Source organism: Zeus faber (genome assembly GCF_960531495.2).
Source record: "Zeus faber genome assembly, chromosome: 11".
Classification (NCBI taxonomy): domain Eukaryota; kingdom Metazoa; phylum Chordata; class Actinopteri; order Zeiformes; family Zeidae; genus Zeus; species Zeus faber.
The window spans coordinates 8,128,026-8,146,989 of record NC_137205.1 but is presented as its reverse complement, the minus strand read 5'-3'; the positions used below and the strand labels follow the sequence as shown (position 1 = coordinate 8,146,989).

Genomic DNA, 18,964 nt, shown 5'->3' with positions numbered 1-18,964 from the left:
AAGATATAGAGCTTATTGTGCGTAATCACCGGGTGTCATGACATTTCACTGCATATATGTATGACCGTATGTACAGTATATGTATGTGACAAATAATCTCTTGAACTTGAACTTGAACTTGAACTTGAAGAGAGGAGCAGAGCTGTCAACTGATCACCACCTGGTGGTGAGTTGGATCAGATGGCGAGGAGGCTGCCAGACAGACCTGGTAAACCCAAATGTGTAGTGAGGGTGAACTGGGAACGCCAGGTGGATGCTCCTGTCCGTGAGGTCTTCAACTCCCACCTCCGGAAAATTTTTTCGCGCATCCCGGGGGAGGTTGGGGACATGGAATCCGAGTGTGTCATGTTCAAAACCTCCATTGCAGCGGCGGCTGCTCGGAGCTGTGGTCAGAAGGTGCCTGTCGTGGCGGTAACCCAAGAACCCGATGGTGGACACCAGCGGTGAAGGAAGCCCCCAAGATGAAGAAGGAGGCCTTTTGGGCTAGGCTGGCCTAGGGGTCTCCTGAGGCAGCAGACAGGTACCGGCAGGCTTCGGCGGTCACTGAAGCAAAAACCCGGGTGTGGGAGGAGTTCGGGGAGGCTATGGAGAAGGACTTTCGGTTGGGCTCAAAGACGTTCTGGCAAACTGTTCAGCCACTCGGAAAGGGAAAGCAGGGCTTGGCTCAGGCTGTGTTCAGCCGGGGAGGAGAACTGCTGACCTGGACTGGGGATATTGTTGGGCAGTGGAAAGAGCACTTTGAGGAACTCCTGAGCCCGACCAATACGTTTTCAGGGGAAGAGGCAGAGTCTGAAGACTCGGGGGAAGTCTCGTCCATATGCCTGGCAGAGGTCTCTGAGGCAGTTAAAAAGCTCCTCGGGGGCAAGGCGCCGGGGTGGATGAGATTTGCCCTGAGATGCTGAAGGCTCTGGATATTGTTGGGCTGTCTTGGTTGACACGCCTCTTCAGTGTCGCGTGGATGTCGGGTGAAATACCTGTGGAGTGGCAGACTGGGGTGGTGGTTCCCATTTTTAAAAAGGGGGAGCGAAGGGTGTGCTCCAATTATAGGGGTATCACACTGCTCAGCCTCCCCGGGAAAGTTTACTCCAGGGTGCTGGAAAGGAGGCTCCGGCCGATTGTCAAACCTCAGATTCAGGATGAGCAATGCGGATTCTGTCCTGGACGTGAAACAGTGGACCAGCTCTTTACACTTGCAGGGTTGCTGGGGGGGTCGTGGGAGTTTGCCCATCCAGACTACATGTGTTTTGTGTACCTGAAGAAGGCTTTTAGCCGTGTCCCTTTGGGGATGCTGTGGGGGGTACTGAGGGAGTATGGGGTACCGGGGCCATTGGTACGAGCGATCCGGGCCTTGCACAACCAAAGTGAGAGCTGTGTTTGTATTCTCGACTCAAAGTGAAACACCTTCTCAGTGGGTGTTGGACTTCGCCAAGGTTGCCCCTTGTTCCTGACTCTGTTTGTGATATTCATGGACAGGAGCTCAAGGCGCAGCTGAGGTGAGGAGAGTGTCCAGTTTGGGAACCTCAGAATTGCATCTCTACTTTTTGCAGAGATGACTATTTTTACTTTTTTTGTGGTTTTGTTAGCTTCATCATACCGTGACCTCCAGCATGCACTGGGGCGATTTGCAGCTGAGTGTTAAGCGGTTGGGATGAGAGTCAGCACCTCAAAGTCTGAGGCCATGGTTCTCTGGCGGAAAACAGTGGATTGCTCCCTCCGGGTCGGGAGCTCAGCCTTAGAGATAGGGTGAGGAGCTTGGAGTAGAGCCGCTGCTCCTTTGCGTCAAAAGGAGCCAGTTGAGGTGGTTCGGGCATCTGATCAGGATGCCTTCTGGTCTCCTTCCTTTAGAGGTTTTCCGGGCACGTCCAGCTGGTAGGAGACCACGGAGTAGACTCAGAACACGCTGCAGGGTCCCCCAGGAGGAACTGGGAAACGTTGCCTGGGAGAAAGGGGCCTAGAGCTCCTTGCTCAGCCTGCTGCCACCGTGAGGAAAATGGATGGATGGATGGACATACTGACAGCTCTAATGATGCAGCTACTACAAATAGAATAAAATGGTCTGATCTAAGCCTGAATGTCATAAGGGAACACAACAAGGCAAAACTGGGAATGAGGAGATTAAAGGGATTAAAACGGTTAATTTATTTCGTAATGAGGTGTCTTGGAATGTGTGGCGTCCCAAGACAGCCCCATCGTATAAGATAATTACTAAGAGATGGTGCCAGGGGTCCCAAGAGAGAAAGCCCATTGCCAGGGGGCCCGGTGATAAGGGAGGTGGAATGTGACCTTTGGCCTATGTAGGGGAACCAAATGGTCAACATTGTCTTTGGGCAAGCATAAAAGGCTCGCCAGAGTCTCATTCGACAGAGGATACATCCAGCTCGGTTCTCTCCTGGACGTCCTAGGAAAGTCTGGTCTGATGCTGTTCTTTTGTATTAAATCTATTATTTTACTCAAGTCAGCGTCAGCGGTCACTCCTTCTTCATCAACACATCAAATTCATCAAGAAACTAAGTTGCGTCACGAACTAGGATCTGAAAATTGATGGAGAAGATTACTGCACCCTTCTCACATACAGCATCTGTAAAGAAGTGCCCGCCTCATGAGAAGGAGGTGAAGTTCACTGATATTGATCCCCAGCTCCCAGTGATGACAACGGAGGGCAACTATCTCTTCAAGTCTACAACAACGGCTACAACAACGATAAAGATGTATCACAGCTCCAACAGTACCAAGAGAAGGAACCGTTTGGGAAGCAGACAACAAGTTAGAAGCCTGGAAATAGGAGAAGAGAGTGTGAGTGACTCGGACTAAGCTATTGGAGGATACGACCCCGCAGTCAGACAGATGTTGGCTAAAGCGGAGGAAGGAATGAGACCAGGAGACTCTCAGAAAACTCAACCAAATACAGTTGGTGGATAAGAAGAATGAGGATAAGAAGGATAAAGAGAAGGTTTATAGATGAGCAGAACAGAAGTAATTGTAGGTAGATAATGCACTGCGGCACACCTAATGGGATCAGCCGAAAGAAGATGATTCTTGGTGGTGGAATGAGGAAGTAAAGGAGCAGCTATGAAGATAAACACTGATGATTATCTTGATAAAGAGCATGACATTGAGAAAAATGTGCCACATATGACTTTAACTGTGGCTGAAGGATTTGAGCAGAAGCATGTGGAGAAATCAGGAAGCACATGGGTTAGCCCATGTTGCAAGGGGGGAGGTAATAAGAAAAATCACGAAAGAGTATGGTTTTTGGGCAACGTACTTGCTTGAGCAAATTGATTATGTCATAGGCAGATGTACAATCTGTCTTAAAAACAATGTTCGGAGGGGTGTGATCAGTCCACCCGGTCACATTCCAACTCTGACAGGTCCCATGCGTGAGTTGGTTGTGGATGTTGTTGACATGATAAGACCAGTAGGAATTAAATATACATGTTTGTCGACGTGGATAGTTTTGTCACGGGGGACTGACACATGTCCAACCAAGCGTAATGATGCTCAGTCAGTTGCCAAGACAAGTTCTTGTGTCGTGAGGTCATAAGCAGGTGGAGACTTCCAGATCGCATATCTTCAGATAATGGGAAAGAGTTCATGGATGAAACAATAAAATTAATTCAGCAAAAATTGGGAATTAAACAACGTCTAGGAGCTGTTTATCATCCGCAAAGCCAAGGTGTTTGTGAAAATTTAATGGTGTGTTGAAAAATCGCATTGTTAAAATCTGTCAGCACACAGGTCTGAATTGGGTAGAGGTGTGTAGTTAGGAGCTAACACTAGTAGAGAAATATCCATTCTGAATATCTGATTCCGTCATAGACTCAAGACTATTTTTAACTGAGAAAATGCATGGACAAAGGGGGGAAAAGGAAAATGTTAATCATATATTGGAATAATGTTAAGGTATAATGCAAAAGTGAAATTTTTATACTGTATTTGATGTGTGTGCAAGATACTGGCTGGTGAATTTTTCTTTCATGACCAGTATGAGGTTGGCTGTGTCCGGAGATCCTAACAGCCTAAGGGACTTGAACACTCAAACATGACATTCAAAAATAGAAGATGAAAATGGACGGGGGACCCTGAATGATGACATCATGAACAGGAGTGTTGAGTGAAATATCATTAAAAGTTGATGGTGTTAAAAAGCAACAGTTCAATACATACATATGGGTTATGCAGGTTTTTAATATTGGAGTTTGTTTATTACTATGTAACCTGTATTATTGATGAAAAGTCTGTGCTCTACAGTAGATATTTTTAGCAAGACATATTACTTTGATTTAGTATTGTTTTCTTTGAAGTTTTCTGTGACAGGGTGAAATGAATATATTGGGACCTCAGGTGTTTTCTTTTTTTGCGGGGTTTTGAGGAACATTGATAATAGGCAGGGAAAGGTTCATTGGAGGGTCCGATGGGTCGACCAGGCTGACTTTGGACAAAATTTTTGATTTATTTCTGAGGTTCTAAATGTATGCATTTATGTGTAACATCCTGTACAGTTGTCTAAACCCTTCTTCTTTGTGGTTGATTGATTTGGAGTGCAATAGGTGGTTGCCTGGGGCAGAGGGACCGTGAGAGAATTTTCCTGTCTTGATTGTTTGTTGAAAAAACTAAGAAAGGAAGCTGCCAGATGGGTTTTTCGCTCTCACACTCCACAAATTAATTGTATTGCTACGACTAAGCATTTTCAGAAGGGTATAATATAATCAGTTTGTTTGTTAGTAGGTGAGATCTATTAGTCCAATTAACGTCGTAACTTCAATGACTCTTATCTCTGTCGAGACTTTGTGTAGTCTTGAAGCGGGGAAATATGAGGTGTCTTGGAATGAGTGGCGTCCCAAGACAGCCCCATCGTATAAGATAATTACTAAGAGACGGTGACAGGGGTCCCAAGAGAGAGAGAGCCCATTGCCAGGGGGCCCGGTGATAAGGGAGGTGGAATGTGACCTGTGACCTATGAAGGGGAACCAAATGGTCAACATTGTCTTTGGGCAAGCATAAAAGGCTCGCCAGAGTCTCATTCGACAGAGGATCCATCCGGCTCAGTTCTCTCCGGGATGTCCTAGGAAAGTCTGGTCTGATGCTGTTCTTTTGTAATAAATCTATTATTTTACTCAAGTCAGCGTCAGCGGTCACTCCTTCTTCATCAACACATCAAATTCATCAAGAAACTACAGTAATAATTGGCATCTTCCCTCAGCACTGTACTGTTGATGTTCAGTCTGCTGAGTGACTCCAGTACCACTTGCTTCTTCTTCAGAATCTACTCCTGTTCTTTAGCACACAAAGAGTGAGTTAGTTAAAAAGAATAATCAAATATTATTATTTTTTTTTTATTATGTTTATAGATGGTGACCTATGAATACTGCAGTTATTTTATTTATTTTTTAATTTTTTTAATGACAGTTATTACACTCATTCAACACGTGTTTTTTATGCCGGAAGTCGGAATTTAACAGCAAACACATTTATTTTATATATATTCTCATTAAAAAATAGGGGCTAGGGAGTAAATTAGACTTTTACTCGACTATTGTTAAATATTGAAACTAAAGTTTTTGTACCAGAATGTTATAGTAGATTAAAGTACAATATGATAGCATCTGACCGTTTTTCAAAATAGATAGTCGATATAATAAGTCACAACAGTGTGCTCTTTCTCAAAGTTCTCCTTATTCTCAGCCTTATTATCGGTTTAAATATGTATCTCTGATCCATTTATTCCAATCAAAAATTCCAGAATGACACCCAGCGCAGACCCATGAAAAAGACTCAGCCCCATTCAAATACTGTATCTGTGAGTGACCAGGTCAGATGTGCGTATGTGTGTGTGTGTGTGTGTGTGTGTGTGTGTGTGTGTGTGTGTGTGTGTGTGTGTGTGTGAGTGTGTGTGTGTGTGTGTGTGTGTGTGTGTGTGTGTGTGTGTGTGAGTGTGTGTGTGTGTGTGTGAGTGTGTGTGTGTGTGTGTGTGTGTGTGTGTGTGTGTGTGTGTGTGTGTGTGTGTGTGTGTGCAGGTTGCGCTATCTTGGTCTTTTTCTGAGTGTGAGGAAATCACTCCCTGTTCCATAAACAAGGACGATTAAGGAGTTGCTGTTGAAGTCTTTGAGCAGAAAACTGACCAAATGTAAAGTAAATTAGTAGAATTTTTTTTTTTCCCATCACAGGGAACCAAGACCATGGTTCCCTGTGAAATCCAAAAGTTTGTTAATTGTGAAATAAACTGCTTCCACATCATTGTTTTGAAAATGGTGAATAACACATAATTTAGCATTTACTATTTGTACGTCCTCTTCCCCAACTAGATAAAGGTCATTCTCTACGAGATAACATTCAGCTCTATTATCTGCTGTCAGGAGAAACATAATGCCTCACATTAGAAGGCCACACAACCCATATCTTTTTTATAGGTCTGGAGATACATCTAATGTATTTCTTTTTTTATTCTTTTTAAGAAGTAAGGTGGTTTGTGTCATAGTTTCCCTTCCAAATGGGCAACGTGGAAGTGGTGTTTTTTTTAACAGTATGCTAAATAATAAAAGATCTCAGACTCAGCTCTCAGACTATGGTTTCTGACCACTTCCATTGTGATAAATATAGGGCTCTCATGAAGGATGTGTGCAAAATGTACTTCTTCCCTGATATGCAGTGATGCTCATGCCTTTATCTATTCAATGTCAACGGGGCGTGTATGTCAACATGGGGTATAAAAAATGGACGGGAGTGTGGAGTTAGAGCTGAGCGGCTGGCGAGACCGCAAATTTACAGTGAAGATACTCTTGATCCTGTGAACACCACCTGCCGCCTTCTTTAAAAAAAAATAATAATAATAATTCAATACTTGAGAATATCCGTCTTAGTAATAATAGTCTCTGGCCTCCACAGCCATGAGGTGCATGAACGCCGGTTTGGTCGGAGGGTTGGTCTGTATTTTGGTTTCAATGGAAGGACTTTTGGGACAACCTGTTGACCAAGTGGCAGAATGGGCTTCAGTAGCAGCTCCCGTGTTGGGGAAGGCATCGACGGTCGCTCCTGGAACAAACGGGACCGCAACAAGCACCCCGGACACAGTGCAGCCGTCCACAGGTGCCTCCACCGGGGAGAGGACAACGACGATTCCCCCAAAGATGCAGGGGCCCTTACCAGCAACCTCAAACATGATGCATGCGTCAATGGAGGTGAGACAATCACAGTAAGGCTCTTGACCCTCAAAGAAAAGTATTACAGTATTATTAAAAGTTATCAATTTAATGTGAAGCTTTGACATAATTTTTTTCCACCACTAAAGATCCAAGCTATGATTAAGAGATCATTGTGTGTTTTGTAGCAACACGTCCGATACTCAAAGAGTCTGTCCAAAGGTGAGCAGGAGTACGTTCTGGAGAGAAAACAGAGCATTCTGGAATCACTTTGGAGGTTGAGAATCAACACTACGCTGGTAAGTGATATACATGAAACAAAACATGGGTTTTGACCATTTGGCATTCAAATAAGAATTGTCGGTCCGATCTTGTCCACTTCCTTAAAGTTCCTTCCTTCCCTGTCAGAGTCTGTCTTCCATTTTTTCTGCATTAGGGTCTCATTCTCTGCCCCCCTCTCCCCCCAGGACTCAGTCCCCCACGTGGCTCTGTTGGGATCAGGAGGCGGTCAGAGAGCTGCAGTGTCTCTGCTTGGTTCTCTCCACCAGATGGAACAAGATGGCCTGCTGGACACTCTGCTGTACTTGGGCGGGGTATCTGGGTCTGCCTGGTAAGACCTTTCAAGCACTTCTCACTGCATGCTTAACACCAACACGGATACACTTACTTTATCAGGAATTTTCAAACATGCGGAAAGACTGTGCACAGAGAGTCCAAGATTTCTTCACCCAAAGTCAACATGACAACGTCCTCGTGAGACAGTCCTCATGAGCTGGTCCTCACAAGATAGTCGTAATGGGATAGCTCCCATGAGACAGTCCTCACGAGATAGTGCTCACAACACAATCGTCATGAAACAGTCCCCATTAAACAATCCTTGCGAGATAGTCCTCATGAGACAGTGCTCACAAGCCAGTCTTCATGAGACAGTCCTGACAAGAAAGTCTTCATGAAACATTATTGTATTTCATCATGTCCCCCACCAGATCTATAACATCCTCTTCAGCACAACAAAGATCACCTTGTCTATTTATCTACAATATCTTCTTGTACAGGAACTTATCTCGCTGGCTTTCTCTCTCTGTGTCTCAGGACCATGGCCTCCCTGTACAGGGACCCCGATTGGAGCTCTAACATGGACAGGGGGCTGTCCGTGCTGTCAGATTCTGGACCGAGCGTGGAGGAGGCCCTGGCCTGGCTGAGACAGAGATCGAAGGTGAAACACTTCTCTCTCACCGACATCTGGGGAGTAATGACCTCTGCCACCATCATGAACCAGGTAGACATTTTAAAGCTTGGAGAAATGAAGGGCTCAGTATGAAGGTCTCAGTGATACTGAGCGATTTCTAGGCAATTTGGGTTTAATTAAATTATTTTATTATTATTGAGCTGAACGTCACACGCCAGCAGCAACATGGGAAACCAACGATTTAGACTAATCAGTGGATAATCATACAGTCCCTTTTTGCAAAGTGTGATTTAAACCAAAGCTTTACATTTTGACATGACATCTGTTGTTTTCATCAGCTGGATCTGAATAAACTTTCGGAGCAGTCTGGTAGAAACACCACTAATCCGTACCCTGTCTACAACGCAATAGATAAACACTGCCACCAGCGGGGCAATTTAAGAGGTAGATACATGTACACATCCACTGGTACCTAAAAAAACATACACACAGGGAAAAAAAACAAAGTTGATGAGTTTGATTGATTTATTTTCTCACAGCCGAATGGTTTGAGGTGACTCCTCACGAGTCTGGCTTCACGGATTTGGGTCTGTTCGTCAATTCCTCTCAACTGGGAAGCAGAAACCACGAAGAGGAAATGGGAGTGGTGGAGCCGCAGCTGGAGATGGACATGGCCCAGTTACATGGTGAGTCTGCCCCCCTCCTATTATCATGTGCCCCAAATTCCATGGGTGGGTTTAAATTCTTTCTCTCTTTCTGTGTGTGTGTGTGTGTGTGTGTGTGTGTGTGTGTGTGTGTGTGTGTGCTTCTAGGCATAGTCGGCAGTTCCATTGCCGAAGAAATGACACTGACAGAGGACCTGCCTGATTGGCTGAAAGGTGACAGCTTAAAACCTTTCCTTGGTCCGAGAACCATGGGCTTAATTATGCTACGTTAGTGTAATTTCATCATTAGTCTATTCTCATCAGATTCTTCCGAACTGATAGTTCTGTTCAGTTAATATAAAAATACAATAAATTTCAAAGATTTTTTTTTTTATCATCCAACAACTGGTTCCACAAAATGTTTTTTTTTTTTATATATATTATACACACATATATATGGGTATATACAGTGTATATATATATATATATATATATATATATATATATATATATATATATATATATATATATATATATATTGAACCATTGCCTCAATTTTATTTTTAATGTTAATGTAATGTTATTTTTCAACCCAAACCCTATTAAAATCATTGCGTGTATATGTATGTGTGTTTTCTTTGTTTACAGGACTGGTGGGCGCCGCTTTCACAGATAATAACAATTTGGTGGATCTCTGGATAGATGGTAAAATTCGTATTGATTTTGAAATAATATGATGAGAGGAGGATGATATAATAATAATAATAATAATACTACTACTACTACTACTACTACTACTACTACTACTACTACTTCTAATATTGTTATAATAATAATAATAATAATAATAATAATAATAATAATAATAATTATTATTATTATTATTATTATTATTATTATTATTATTATTATTATTATTATTATTATTATTATTATTATTATTATCTACTAATACTAGTGAAAATAATCACAATAATGTCAATTTTGCATTAAAGCCCCAAAAGAGATCAAGAGTGTGTGGGACAGGCTTGACATCTACATGAGCGTTTCCCACACGCTGCTGAAGGTGGTCGAACTGATGAGCCAGAACGAGGACAACACCACGGCTCCTGATGAGCTGGAAATCCTGCGACAAACACTGGAGAGTGAGTACAGAAGAGTTGAAAAATGATGTTTAAGACGATGATCACTGACATGAAAGATGAAATATTAAAATTCCCCCTAAAATTGTGGCAATTAATAATTAATAAAAATATTACAGAAATGTATATCAATATGCAATATAAAATTAAGATAAAAATGCAAAACGTTTTTTACAAGATGGCAATATAAGATCAACTGAGAAATCAACTGATAAAATATAAAAGAAATTGCAATATACAATGGCCAGTTTGGTACAAACAATAAATTTGAGTGACCAGTAAACCTCTCTATCAGCAATTTACATTCTGACAAAAGTAAGAAATGATTCAAGTTTGTATAAACACAGTATTTATACAATCCATGCATATACTGTGTGAAACACTGAATCATAGCAACAATGGCTTACTCTTTTTTTTGTGAATCCCCAGAAATTCTAGAGGTTGACCCTTTCACTTCATCGGAAAAGAAGGACCCGGAGAAGAGAAAAAAAAACCTTTCCGACCAATGGAGTCAGGAGATTCTGAAGCCGTTAGAGGCCTGGAGTAAGACCCTGGAGAAAGGTCCCCACCAGGAGTACAGTGAGTGCTATTTATATCCTATTGGTTATATTTGTAATCATTTATACATTGACACACTCACCCCTGTCATGGCCCAGGTTCTGCACCTGCAGATGCAGCTGATTATGGCTGCGCATAGGGGTGGGTTGTGTGGGTGCTTCATGGGTGCAGGTTCATCTTGTGCATTTGGCGACAGGTTGGCATGCCTCGTGACGTGCGTGGGTGTTGCTCTGTGGGCTCCTGGCTTCTCTGTGGGATTGGAGTTCTTCTGCGGCTGCGGTGCTTTGGGCTCGGTGTTGGTGTTGTTCTTGCTCTTGCAACTCTGAACACTTCTTTCTTTGTCACTTGTGTTGAAATATCAGTCTCGTGGTTGATTGAAAAAGTCTTCCCCCTGATTGGACGATGGGAGTGGGGAACCATGGAGAACTTCCTCTATCAATCCCAAAGTAAGACACAATACTTGCCCGCCACACAATCTATTATCCATTTGTAGTATTTAAAATATTGTGATTTTTTTTCCTGTGGAGGATCCAGGGTCCCGCATTGCCTCAGGTCAAAAGAGCACATCCACTTGATTGATGCCGGGTCATCGCTCACGTTGCCCTTCCCTCCGTTCCTTGGTGCCAAGAGAGATGTGGACCTCATCATTGCCTTGGACTACAGCCTTGGGCAGGCCTTTGAGGTGATGCTCTCACGCTTTGCATGATCGCATATTATGATGTATACAGTACAATGGATCCAAAATCCATTTATTTGAACTGAGCCCCCCCCCCTGACCCAGACGCTGACTCGTGCCAAGGACTATGCTGCCAGGCTGAGGAAGCCTTTCCCCAACATAGACGACAAGATCTTGGAGGAGAGAGACTGGCCAAAGGACTTCTATGTGTTCCAGGGAGAGCAGAGTCAACCCACCATCATTTACATGCCCCTGTTCAACAGGAACAACTCCAAAGGTCTGTGTTTACCTTTGGACACACGCACGCACGCACGCATGCAAGCACGCACACACACACACACACACACACACACACACACACACACACACACACACACACACACACACACACACACACACACACACACACACACACACACACACACACACACACACACACACACACACACACACACACACAGGCCTGACACAGATGCACTCAATAATCCTTTCGCTCTTCTTGCTCCAGACGCTGCAGAGATCCAGGCTAAACTGGTGGAGTACGCCACCTTCCAGCCGCCTTATAGCCAGGAGAAGATCGAGGCTCTGCGGGAGATCGCTGAAGCCAACATGAGGAGGAACAAATACAAGATACTGAGGGAGATCCGTGAGGCTGCTGAACGCAGGCAGAACAAGATGTAGGTGTGTGTGAATTAATAGGTGACTGAATAATGAATTTCGCTCATCGATGAAAGGTTGGATGGCATAATTTAAAGGAACGCAATAGAATTAATTGAAACTGGAAATATTTCTATTTCTATTCTATTTATCTGTTTTGTTCTTTCTTCTCATTCTTTGTATTCGCTTTCCCTTCAGTTGATTTCTACAAAACACATCATCTGACCATGAGCATTCATATAGACCATAGTACTCATATAGCATTTCTTACTAAAGATGTGCTTTAATTTTGAAACGAACCTTATTTAGTAGTAGCAGCAATAACTTTCCTTGTGTGGTAGCACGCATTCACTCATACCCACCACTAGATGGCACCTCATACCGATGGCGTTTTGATCAACTTTTTCATTGTGGCCTATCTCGAGAATCTGGCCTTTGACTCATCTATTCTTTAATAATTATTCAGAGGATTAATAGTGTCCAGTATGTATACTGTGCAGTAATTATTTTATCTTTTCATTTTTTGAGGGGGGCAATGAACGGTGCAGCGAAAAATTATAATAAAGTATTGAATAACAAAAACAAAAGTGTGTTTATGTGTGCACATGCTTGTTTGTGTGAACGCAGGCTAAAGGATAAGGTCATTTCACTATTTTAATGATAATGGATCTGGCCTCCCCCTCCGGCTGTAACTCAAAGGTCAGTAGCCTATTGATCCACGGTGAGAAATATCGATCTTCTATTTAAAGTTGACTGTCGTGATGAGTTATTGATACTAAAGAATGTGTTGATTGGATTTTTGGATATTGATCCCGCGTAGGAAAACGGTTAGCCTGAGAATTTATCACTGTGTTCGAAAATGATGCTTTCCGGCTCTCTCTTCAGATATTCATTTTCAAAACACCCAAGGGGAATATTTAGTGTTGTAATTATTAGTATTGATGAGCCTCACATTCACTGGCTTCTAATGATAGTAATTCAGGAATTTCAAATAAATGTAAATATACTATTAAATTACTATACTATACTATACTATACTATACTATACTATACAATTAGTTATAGATCAGGTTTATGTACAATAGCACAAAGGACTTATGAAATGGGATCAATAAAATATAAAAACAATAACACAACAAATTAACTTTTAAAGATAGAATGCAGTGGAATATAATGAATATATAAAATGATATATAGACAAATTAGAAATGTTACTTTTAGTTTAATTAATATAAGTAGAATTTATAAATAAATACTCAAAGTAGATTAATCTAAGTATTTTTACTTAAGGAATACATTTACACAAAAAAAAACATATATACATGGTTAATTTTCATATGTAAAGCAATATATTCCTCTACATTGTTATCCCAAATGCATTCTAACCCAGCACCACTCAATCCTGCCATTGATTTATTGATAAGGCAGTTGGGACTGATTGTCTAATAGGTAATCGGAACAGGGGTGTAACCACAGCTGGGTCTCATTGTGATTACATCATCTTTTTTAGTTTTTTTAATGCGTGGGTGTGGGTGTGGGTGTGGGTGTGGGTGTAGGAGGTGGGTGGTGAGCTGGGTGGACACACTTGATACCACCCCCATTCCCCCTTTCATGGTGAACGCCTCTGTCTCAGAGGGGCAGGGCAGGTTTAAAAGGTAAAAAAAGGTTAAAAAAAAGTGAGATAGAGGTAAAAAAATTATTCTATATATTAAAATTCAAAATATGTTTTCATCGTGGTTAAGTGTGTAAGCGTGTACATTTGATAAGAAATATAATTAAAATAATAAAATAATAATAATACAAACATAAATGCATATAATACATACTGTATATATACAGTATATAATACAGATAACATGACATACAAATATAACATACAAATATAAAAAAATTGAAATATATATATATATAATGATATTATATATAGAATCTATTATATAAAGAATTATTTTATTAATATTCTATTCTCAATGTTTAATACACTATATATATGATAATAATATATACTAATATATAGATAGACATATATATGTACAGTATATATATATATATATACAGAATAAATGACTAAATGTATTAGGGGGCACACACACACACACACACACACACACACACACAGACACACACACACACAGACACACACACACACACACACACACACACACACACACACACACACATACACACACACACAGACATAATGCCTTCATCCCACTCCCTGGTTTCCCAGGATGAGCTCATCGGGATCTCTGGGGGTTACTGTCCTTCTTCACCAGATAATTTATTTTTCTGCCTTTCTCCTCTCAATCACTCCATCCTGCTCTCAGGGGGCCCTGATGACATCACATGAATTTAGGAAGGGGTATGTGTGAGTGTGTGAGTGTGGGGTTTTACCTTTTTGTGTGCCTTCAATAACCCCTTGCATGGTGTGTATGTAAGAGTGTGTGTGCATACACATATGTATGTTTTTCCTTGTGTGTGTGTGTGTGTGCGTGTGTGTGCGTGTGTGTGTATGTGGGTGTGTCTGTGTGTGCGTGCGTGTGTGTGTGCGTGTGTGTGTGTGTGGTTGTGGGTGTGTATGTGTGTGTGTTTGTGTGTGTGTGTATGTGTGTGCGCACCATTCATTATGGATGGAACTCCCTCGTGCTCAGATGTGCTTTCCTATACCTTCATCTCCTGAGAGACTGAGTACCTTACTTTTCTTTCCCTAAACAGAAGTCTGTGGAGACTGAGTCACCGAAGAGGCAGAGGAGTCCAATAATGACTCAAAACACGTGGACCAGGATTTGTCAGAAGAAGAATAAGAAGGAGACGAGATGAAAAGGAAAAAGCCTTATGTTGACCGATTCTCCAAGTGGCAAACGTGCTGAAAAAAATACCACAAAATGAAAAACAGATATGATAGAGAAAGGTCACGTGCAAAATTACAATCTGCGTACAAAAACCCACACACATGATCAAGCGCACAAAGATATAGACTCATGTGCACCACACACACACACACACACACACACACACACACACACACACACACACACACACACACACACACTCACACACACACACACACACACACACACACACACACACATACACACACACTTACCATCGCTGTCTCCTATGTATTGACCAGGATCACACGGAGAGGAAATCATTAACCAGTAACTGACTCCTGGGAGCTGTGTGTGTGTCTGGTTAGAGGTCAACCGGCGGTACAAAGGGAATGGATCCTAATATCCTAATGACACGGACAATCAGTCCCTATGGCGGTAAAACCAACTGAAGTCACAAAGATGAGGTCATTTCATCACCTAGTGTCACCACTTTAGAAGGAGGAGAAGACGACAGCCTTCACGAGGCCTCTCCTGTGAGTAGTGAGAAATGGTGCAAGACCAACTCACGAAACTAATGTCGCCAAAGAATCATCGAGCTGGCAGACCAAGGTACAAGCCAATGCCAAAACCAAGGCAGAGAACATCCTCTTTAGGACAGGCGGACACCCCCACCGTCGAAAACCAAGGTCTGCCGGTGCTCCAACTCAATGTCGAGGGCCTTACCATCGCAAAACTCGAAGTCATCAGGCATCTCGCCGATTCCAACAAAGTGGCAGCGGTCCTCCTGCAAGAGACACACTGGGTGTCAGATGAAAACCTCAAGCTTCCTGGGTTCTCCCTCGCTGGATCCATCCACAGCAAGAAGCATGGAATGGCAACCTTCGTCCGAGATGGTTTGAGCTGGGCAGCCACCAGCCAATCTCCACCTGGCTGCAACATCGAGTGGCTGGCCACTAAAATCCAAGAAACATCTGTCGTGAACGTATATAAGCCCCCACCAACAGCGCTGACTGCATCATCACTTCCATCCGTGACTGCTCCTGCCATCTATGCAGGTGACTTCAACTGCCAACATACGGATTGGGGTTACCAACACACATCACAGGATGGAGAAGCACTGAGTGAGTGGGCCTCTAACATTGAGGCACTACTGCTGTACGACCCAAAGGAGCCCCCAAGCTTCTGCTCTGCACGTTGGAACTCTTATACCAACCCAGATCTGGCCTTCGTCATATGCCGCAGTAACGACCTGAAACCGGAGAGACGTGTCTTGGACAGGTTCCCTCGCTCACACCACCGGCCATCCATCATCAAAGTACCATCCCTAGTACAGCCGGTAGCTGGCAAACCGGTCAGGAGATGGAACTTCAGGAAGGCGAACTGGCAGTCGTTTACGGTGGAAACAGAAAGAAGAACTGCTGGTCTCATGGACCCAGAAGCAGAAGACGTGGATGCTGCATACATTGCCTACTGTGAAGTCCTCCTAAGGGCAGCAAAGCACAACATCCCACGTGGCTACAATAAAAACTATATCCCGGGCTGGGATGAGGAGTGCAGCTGCCTGTTGCGCCAACACCAGCAGGCGATCACCAGGGAAGAAATGGACGCAACAGCAACAACCCTACTGCAGAAGCTGGATGACACCCGAAGGGCTAGGTGGACGGAAGTAGCGGAATCCATCGACTTCACCCACTCCAGCCGGAAGGCGTGGCAGACCATCAACTTGCTCTCAGGGAGAAAAACAACACCTCGTAGGTGTCCAGTGACTGCAGATGCTATTGCTTCCCAGCTCCTGAAAAATGGTCGCTTCCCTGATGCGGACAAAAACTTCGCACGACTGACATCGTGTGAGGTATCATCCCTCTCCAGAGCAGCCAGCGCTGATGCTAATCTCTCAGGAGACTTCACAGCAGCCGAGCTAAAGGCAGCAATTAAAAAACTGAAGCTGGGCAAATCACCAGGTCGAGACAATATCCACCCAGAGTTTGTCATGCACCAAAGTGAAAGAACATCTCAATGGCTACGCACATTCTTCTCATCATGCTTCCGGAGGTCCAAGCTCCCGAAGACCTGGCGCCGTGCTTCCATCATAGCCTTGCCAAAGCCGAACAAACCCGCCGAAGACCCGAAGTCCTACAGGCCCATATCCCTGCTCTGTGTCCCGTACAAGATTCTGGAGAGGCTGATCCACAGCCGCATTGAGCCAGTGGTGGACCCTCAACTCCCACCGGAACAAGCCGGCTTCCGCAGAGGCAGGTCAACGGTGGACCAGGTAACGCTACTCACCCAGGACATCGAGGACAGCTTCCAAGATAATGAGAAAGCTGGAGTAGTATTCCTGGACCTGACAGCCGCTTATGACACCGTGTGGCACCGTGGACTACACCTGAAACTGTTGAGAACAATCCCGGACCGGCACATGGTGAGATTTATTATGGAGATGCTATCTAACCATAGCTTCATCCTACAAACCAGCGATGGCCAGACCAGCAGGCTCAGAAGGCTGAAGAACGGTGTCCCGCAAGGCTCTGTCCTCTCACCAATGTTATTTAACATCTATATTCACGACCTGCCAGACACAACATCCAAGAAGTACGGCTATGCGGACGACCTGGCCATCATGCTTCGATGCCCAACATGGAACACTATGGAAGAAGGCCTCAACCGAGACATGGGCATCCTGGCAGACTACCTCCAGAAGTGGCACCTTCAGCTCAGCATGGGCAAAACAGTGTCTGCAGCTTACCACCTCTACAACCGGGAGGCAAGAAGGGAACTGGACGTGCATGTTGGCAACATCCGCCTGGAGTTCCAGCAAGCCCCCAAGTACCTCGGCGTATGCTTGGACCGGACGCTGTCCTACAAGCAGCACCTGGATGAAGTGAAGGCCAAGACAACCGCAAGGGTCTCGCTCATCCGCCGCCTTGCAGGCTCGACTTGGGGAGCTTCCCCCCAGACCCTACGCATATCCACGCAAGCCCTGGTCCTACCCGTAGCGGAATACTGTGCCCCTGCCTGGAGCAGAAGTCCACATGCGAACAAGGTGGATACTGTCATCAACAGCGCCCTCCGGATAGTAACTGGTTGTCTGAAACCCACCCCTGTGTCCTACCTGCCAGTCCTAGCTGGTATCGCCCCACCCAGTCTCCGACGGGAAGCAGCTACCCTTGCCCTGGCAAGGAAAGCCCAGAAGAACGACTGGCACATCCTACACAAAGCCACAACAACACCGGCACCACCATGCAGGCTCAAGTCTCGCCATCCCTACAACAAGGCAGCACAAGAGATGCTACAGTCGATCCCTGACGACTTGTCCAAGGACGCCTGGCTGGCAGCATCCTGGAGACAATCGTGGGAGTCAGCTGCGCCCTCCCGCATCCAACGATACATCCGGGACCCAGGAGGAGGTGTAAAAGGAGAAGACATGCCACGCCACCTATGGACCTCGCTGAACCGCCTGCGTACTGGCGTCGGGCGCTTCAAGTCCTCTCTAAAGAAGTGGGGCCTATCCGACAGTGCGTCATGCGAGTGTGGCGAACCTGAACAGACTGCCGAGCACATAATCACCAGCTGCCCCCTATACAGCCCACCCTCAGAAGCTGGCCTTTTTGACCTAGGACTGGAGACGAGGGCGTGGCTATATGACACTGAGTTGGCCATCTGATGATATACGAAAGAAGAAGACCACTTTATAGATATCCAGTCTGGACTGAAATATTTAGCTTGAATTCCTGTTGTTAAGGAGGTGAAACTCTGTTTCTTTCCTCCTTTTTCTTACTTTCAATAGCTCGTCTTAATGCTTGAATAAAGTCAAGAATAAATGACAAATTTCACTTGCCCAAAGGAAAGTGGAATAATTGGGGGGGAATTCGGCATCTGGCCACTAGTGGACAGTGTTATCGGCAGTTAGACAGAGAGAGCAATGCCGCGCTGTGTCCCCTCCACGCATCATTGAGCCCTTTTGCCCCCAGGGTGCTCTTAATGTGTGTGTGTGTGTGTGTGTGTGTGTGTGTGTGTGTGTGTGTGTGTGTGTGTGTGTGTGTGTGTGTATGTGAGAGAAAAGAGCAGATATGCCTCTCCTTATATAACCCATAACCGAGCAGCATCCAACAGGGAAAGAGATGG

The 18,964-nt window shown here is 44.2% G+C and overlaps 1 protein-coding gene across 1 annotated transcript in view; it reads left to right on the top strand.

Annotated features, from left to right (window-relative positions):
• Positions 1 to 6,982: 6,982 nt before the first annotated feature.
• The window catches only part of LOC307236952 (cytosolic phospholipase A2 gamma-like), a gene marked incomplete at both ends in the record, with an annotated part of 19,666 nt that continues 7,684 nt past the window's right edge, over positions 6,983 to 18,964 (top strand). The window contains 13 exons of the mRNA XM_080009546.1: positions 6,983 to 7,192; positions 7,328 to 7,438; positions 7,607 to 7,749; positions 8,232 to 8,418; positions 8,667 to 8,772; positions 8,868 to 9,014; positions 9,968 to 10,117; positions 10,544 to 10,693; positions 11,035 to 11,118; positions 11,200 to 11,354; positions 11,454 to 11,625; positions 11,857 to 12,025; positions 13,562 to 13,660. Of these exons, the coding sequence (XP_079865672.1) occupies positions 6,983 to 7,192; positions 7,328 to 7,438; positions 7,607 to 7,749; positions 8,232 to 8,418; positions 8,667 to 8,772; positions 8,868 to 9,014; positions 9,968 to 10,117; positions 10,544 to 10,693; positions 11,035 to 11,118; positions 11,200 to 11,354; positions 11,454 to 11,625; positions 11,857 to 12,025; positions 13,562 to 13,660 (1,883 nt within the window). The remainder of the gene's footprint in view (positions 7,193 to 7,327; positions 7,439 to 7,606; positions 7,750 to 8,231; positions 8,419 to 8,666; positions 8,773 to 8,867; positions 9,015 to 9,967; positions 10,118 to 10,543; positions 10,694 to 11,034; positions 11,119 to 11,199; positions 11,355 to 11,453; positions 11,626 to 11,856; positions 12,026 to 13,561; positions 13,661 to 18,964) is intronic.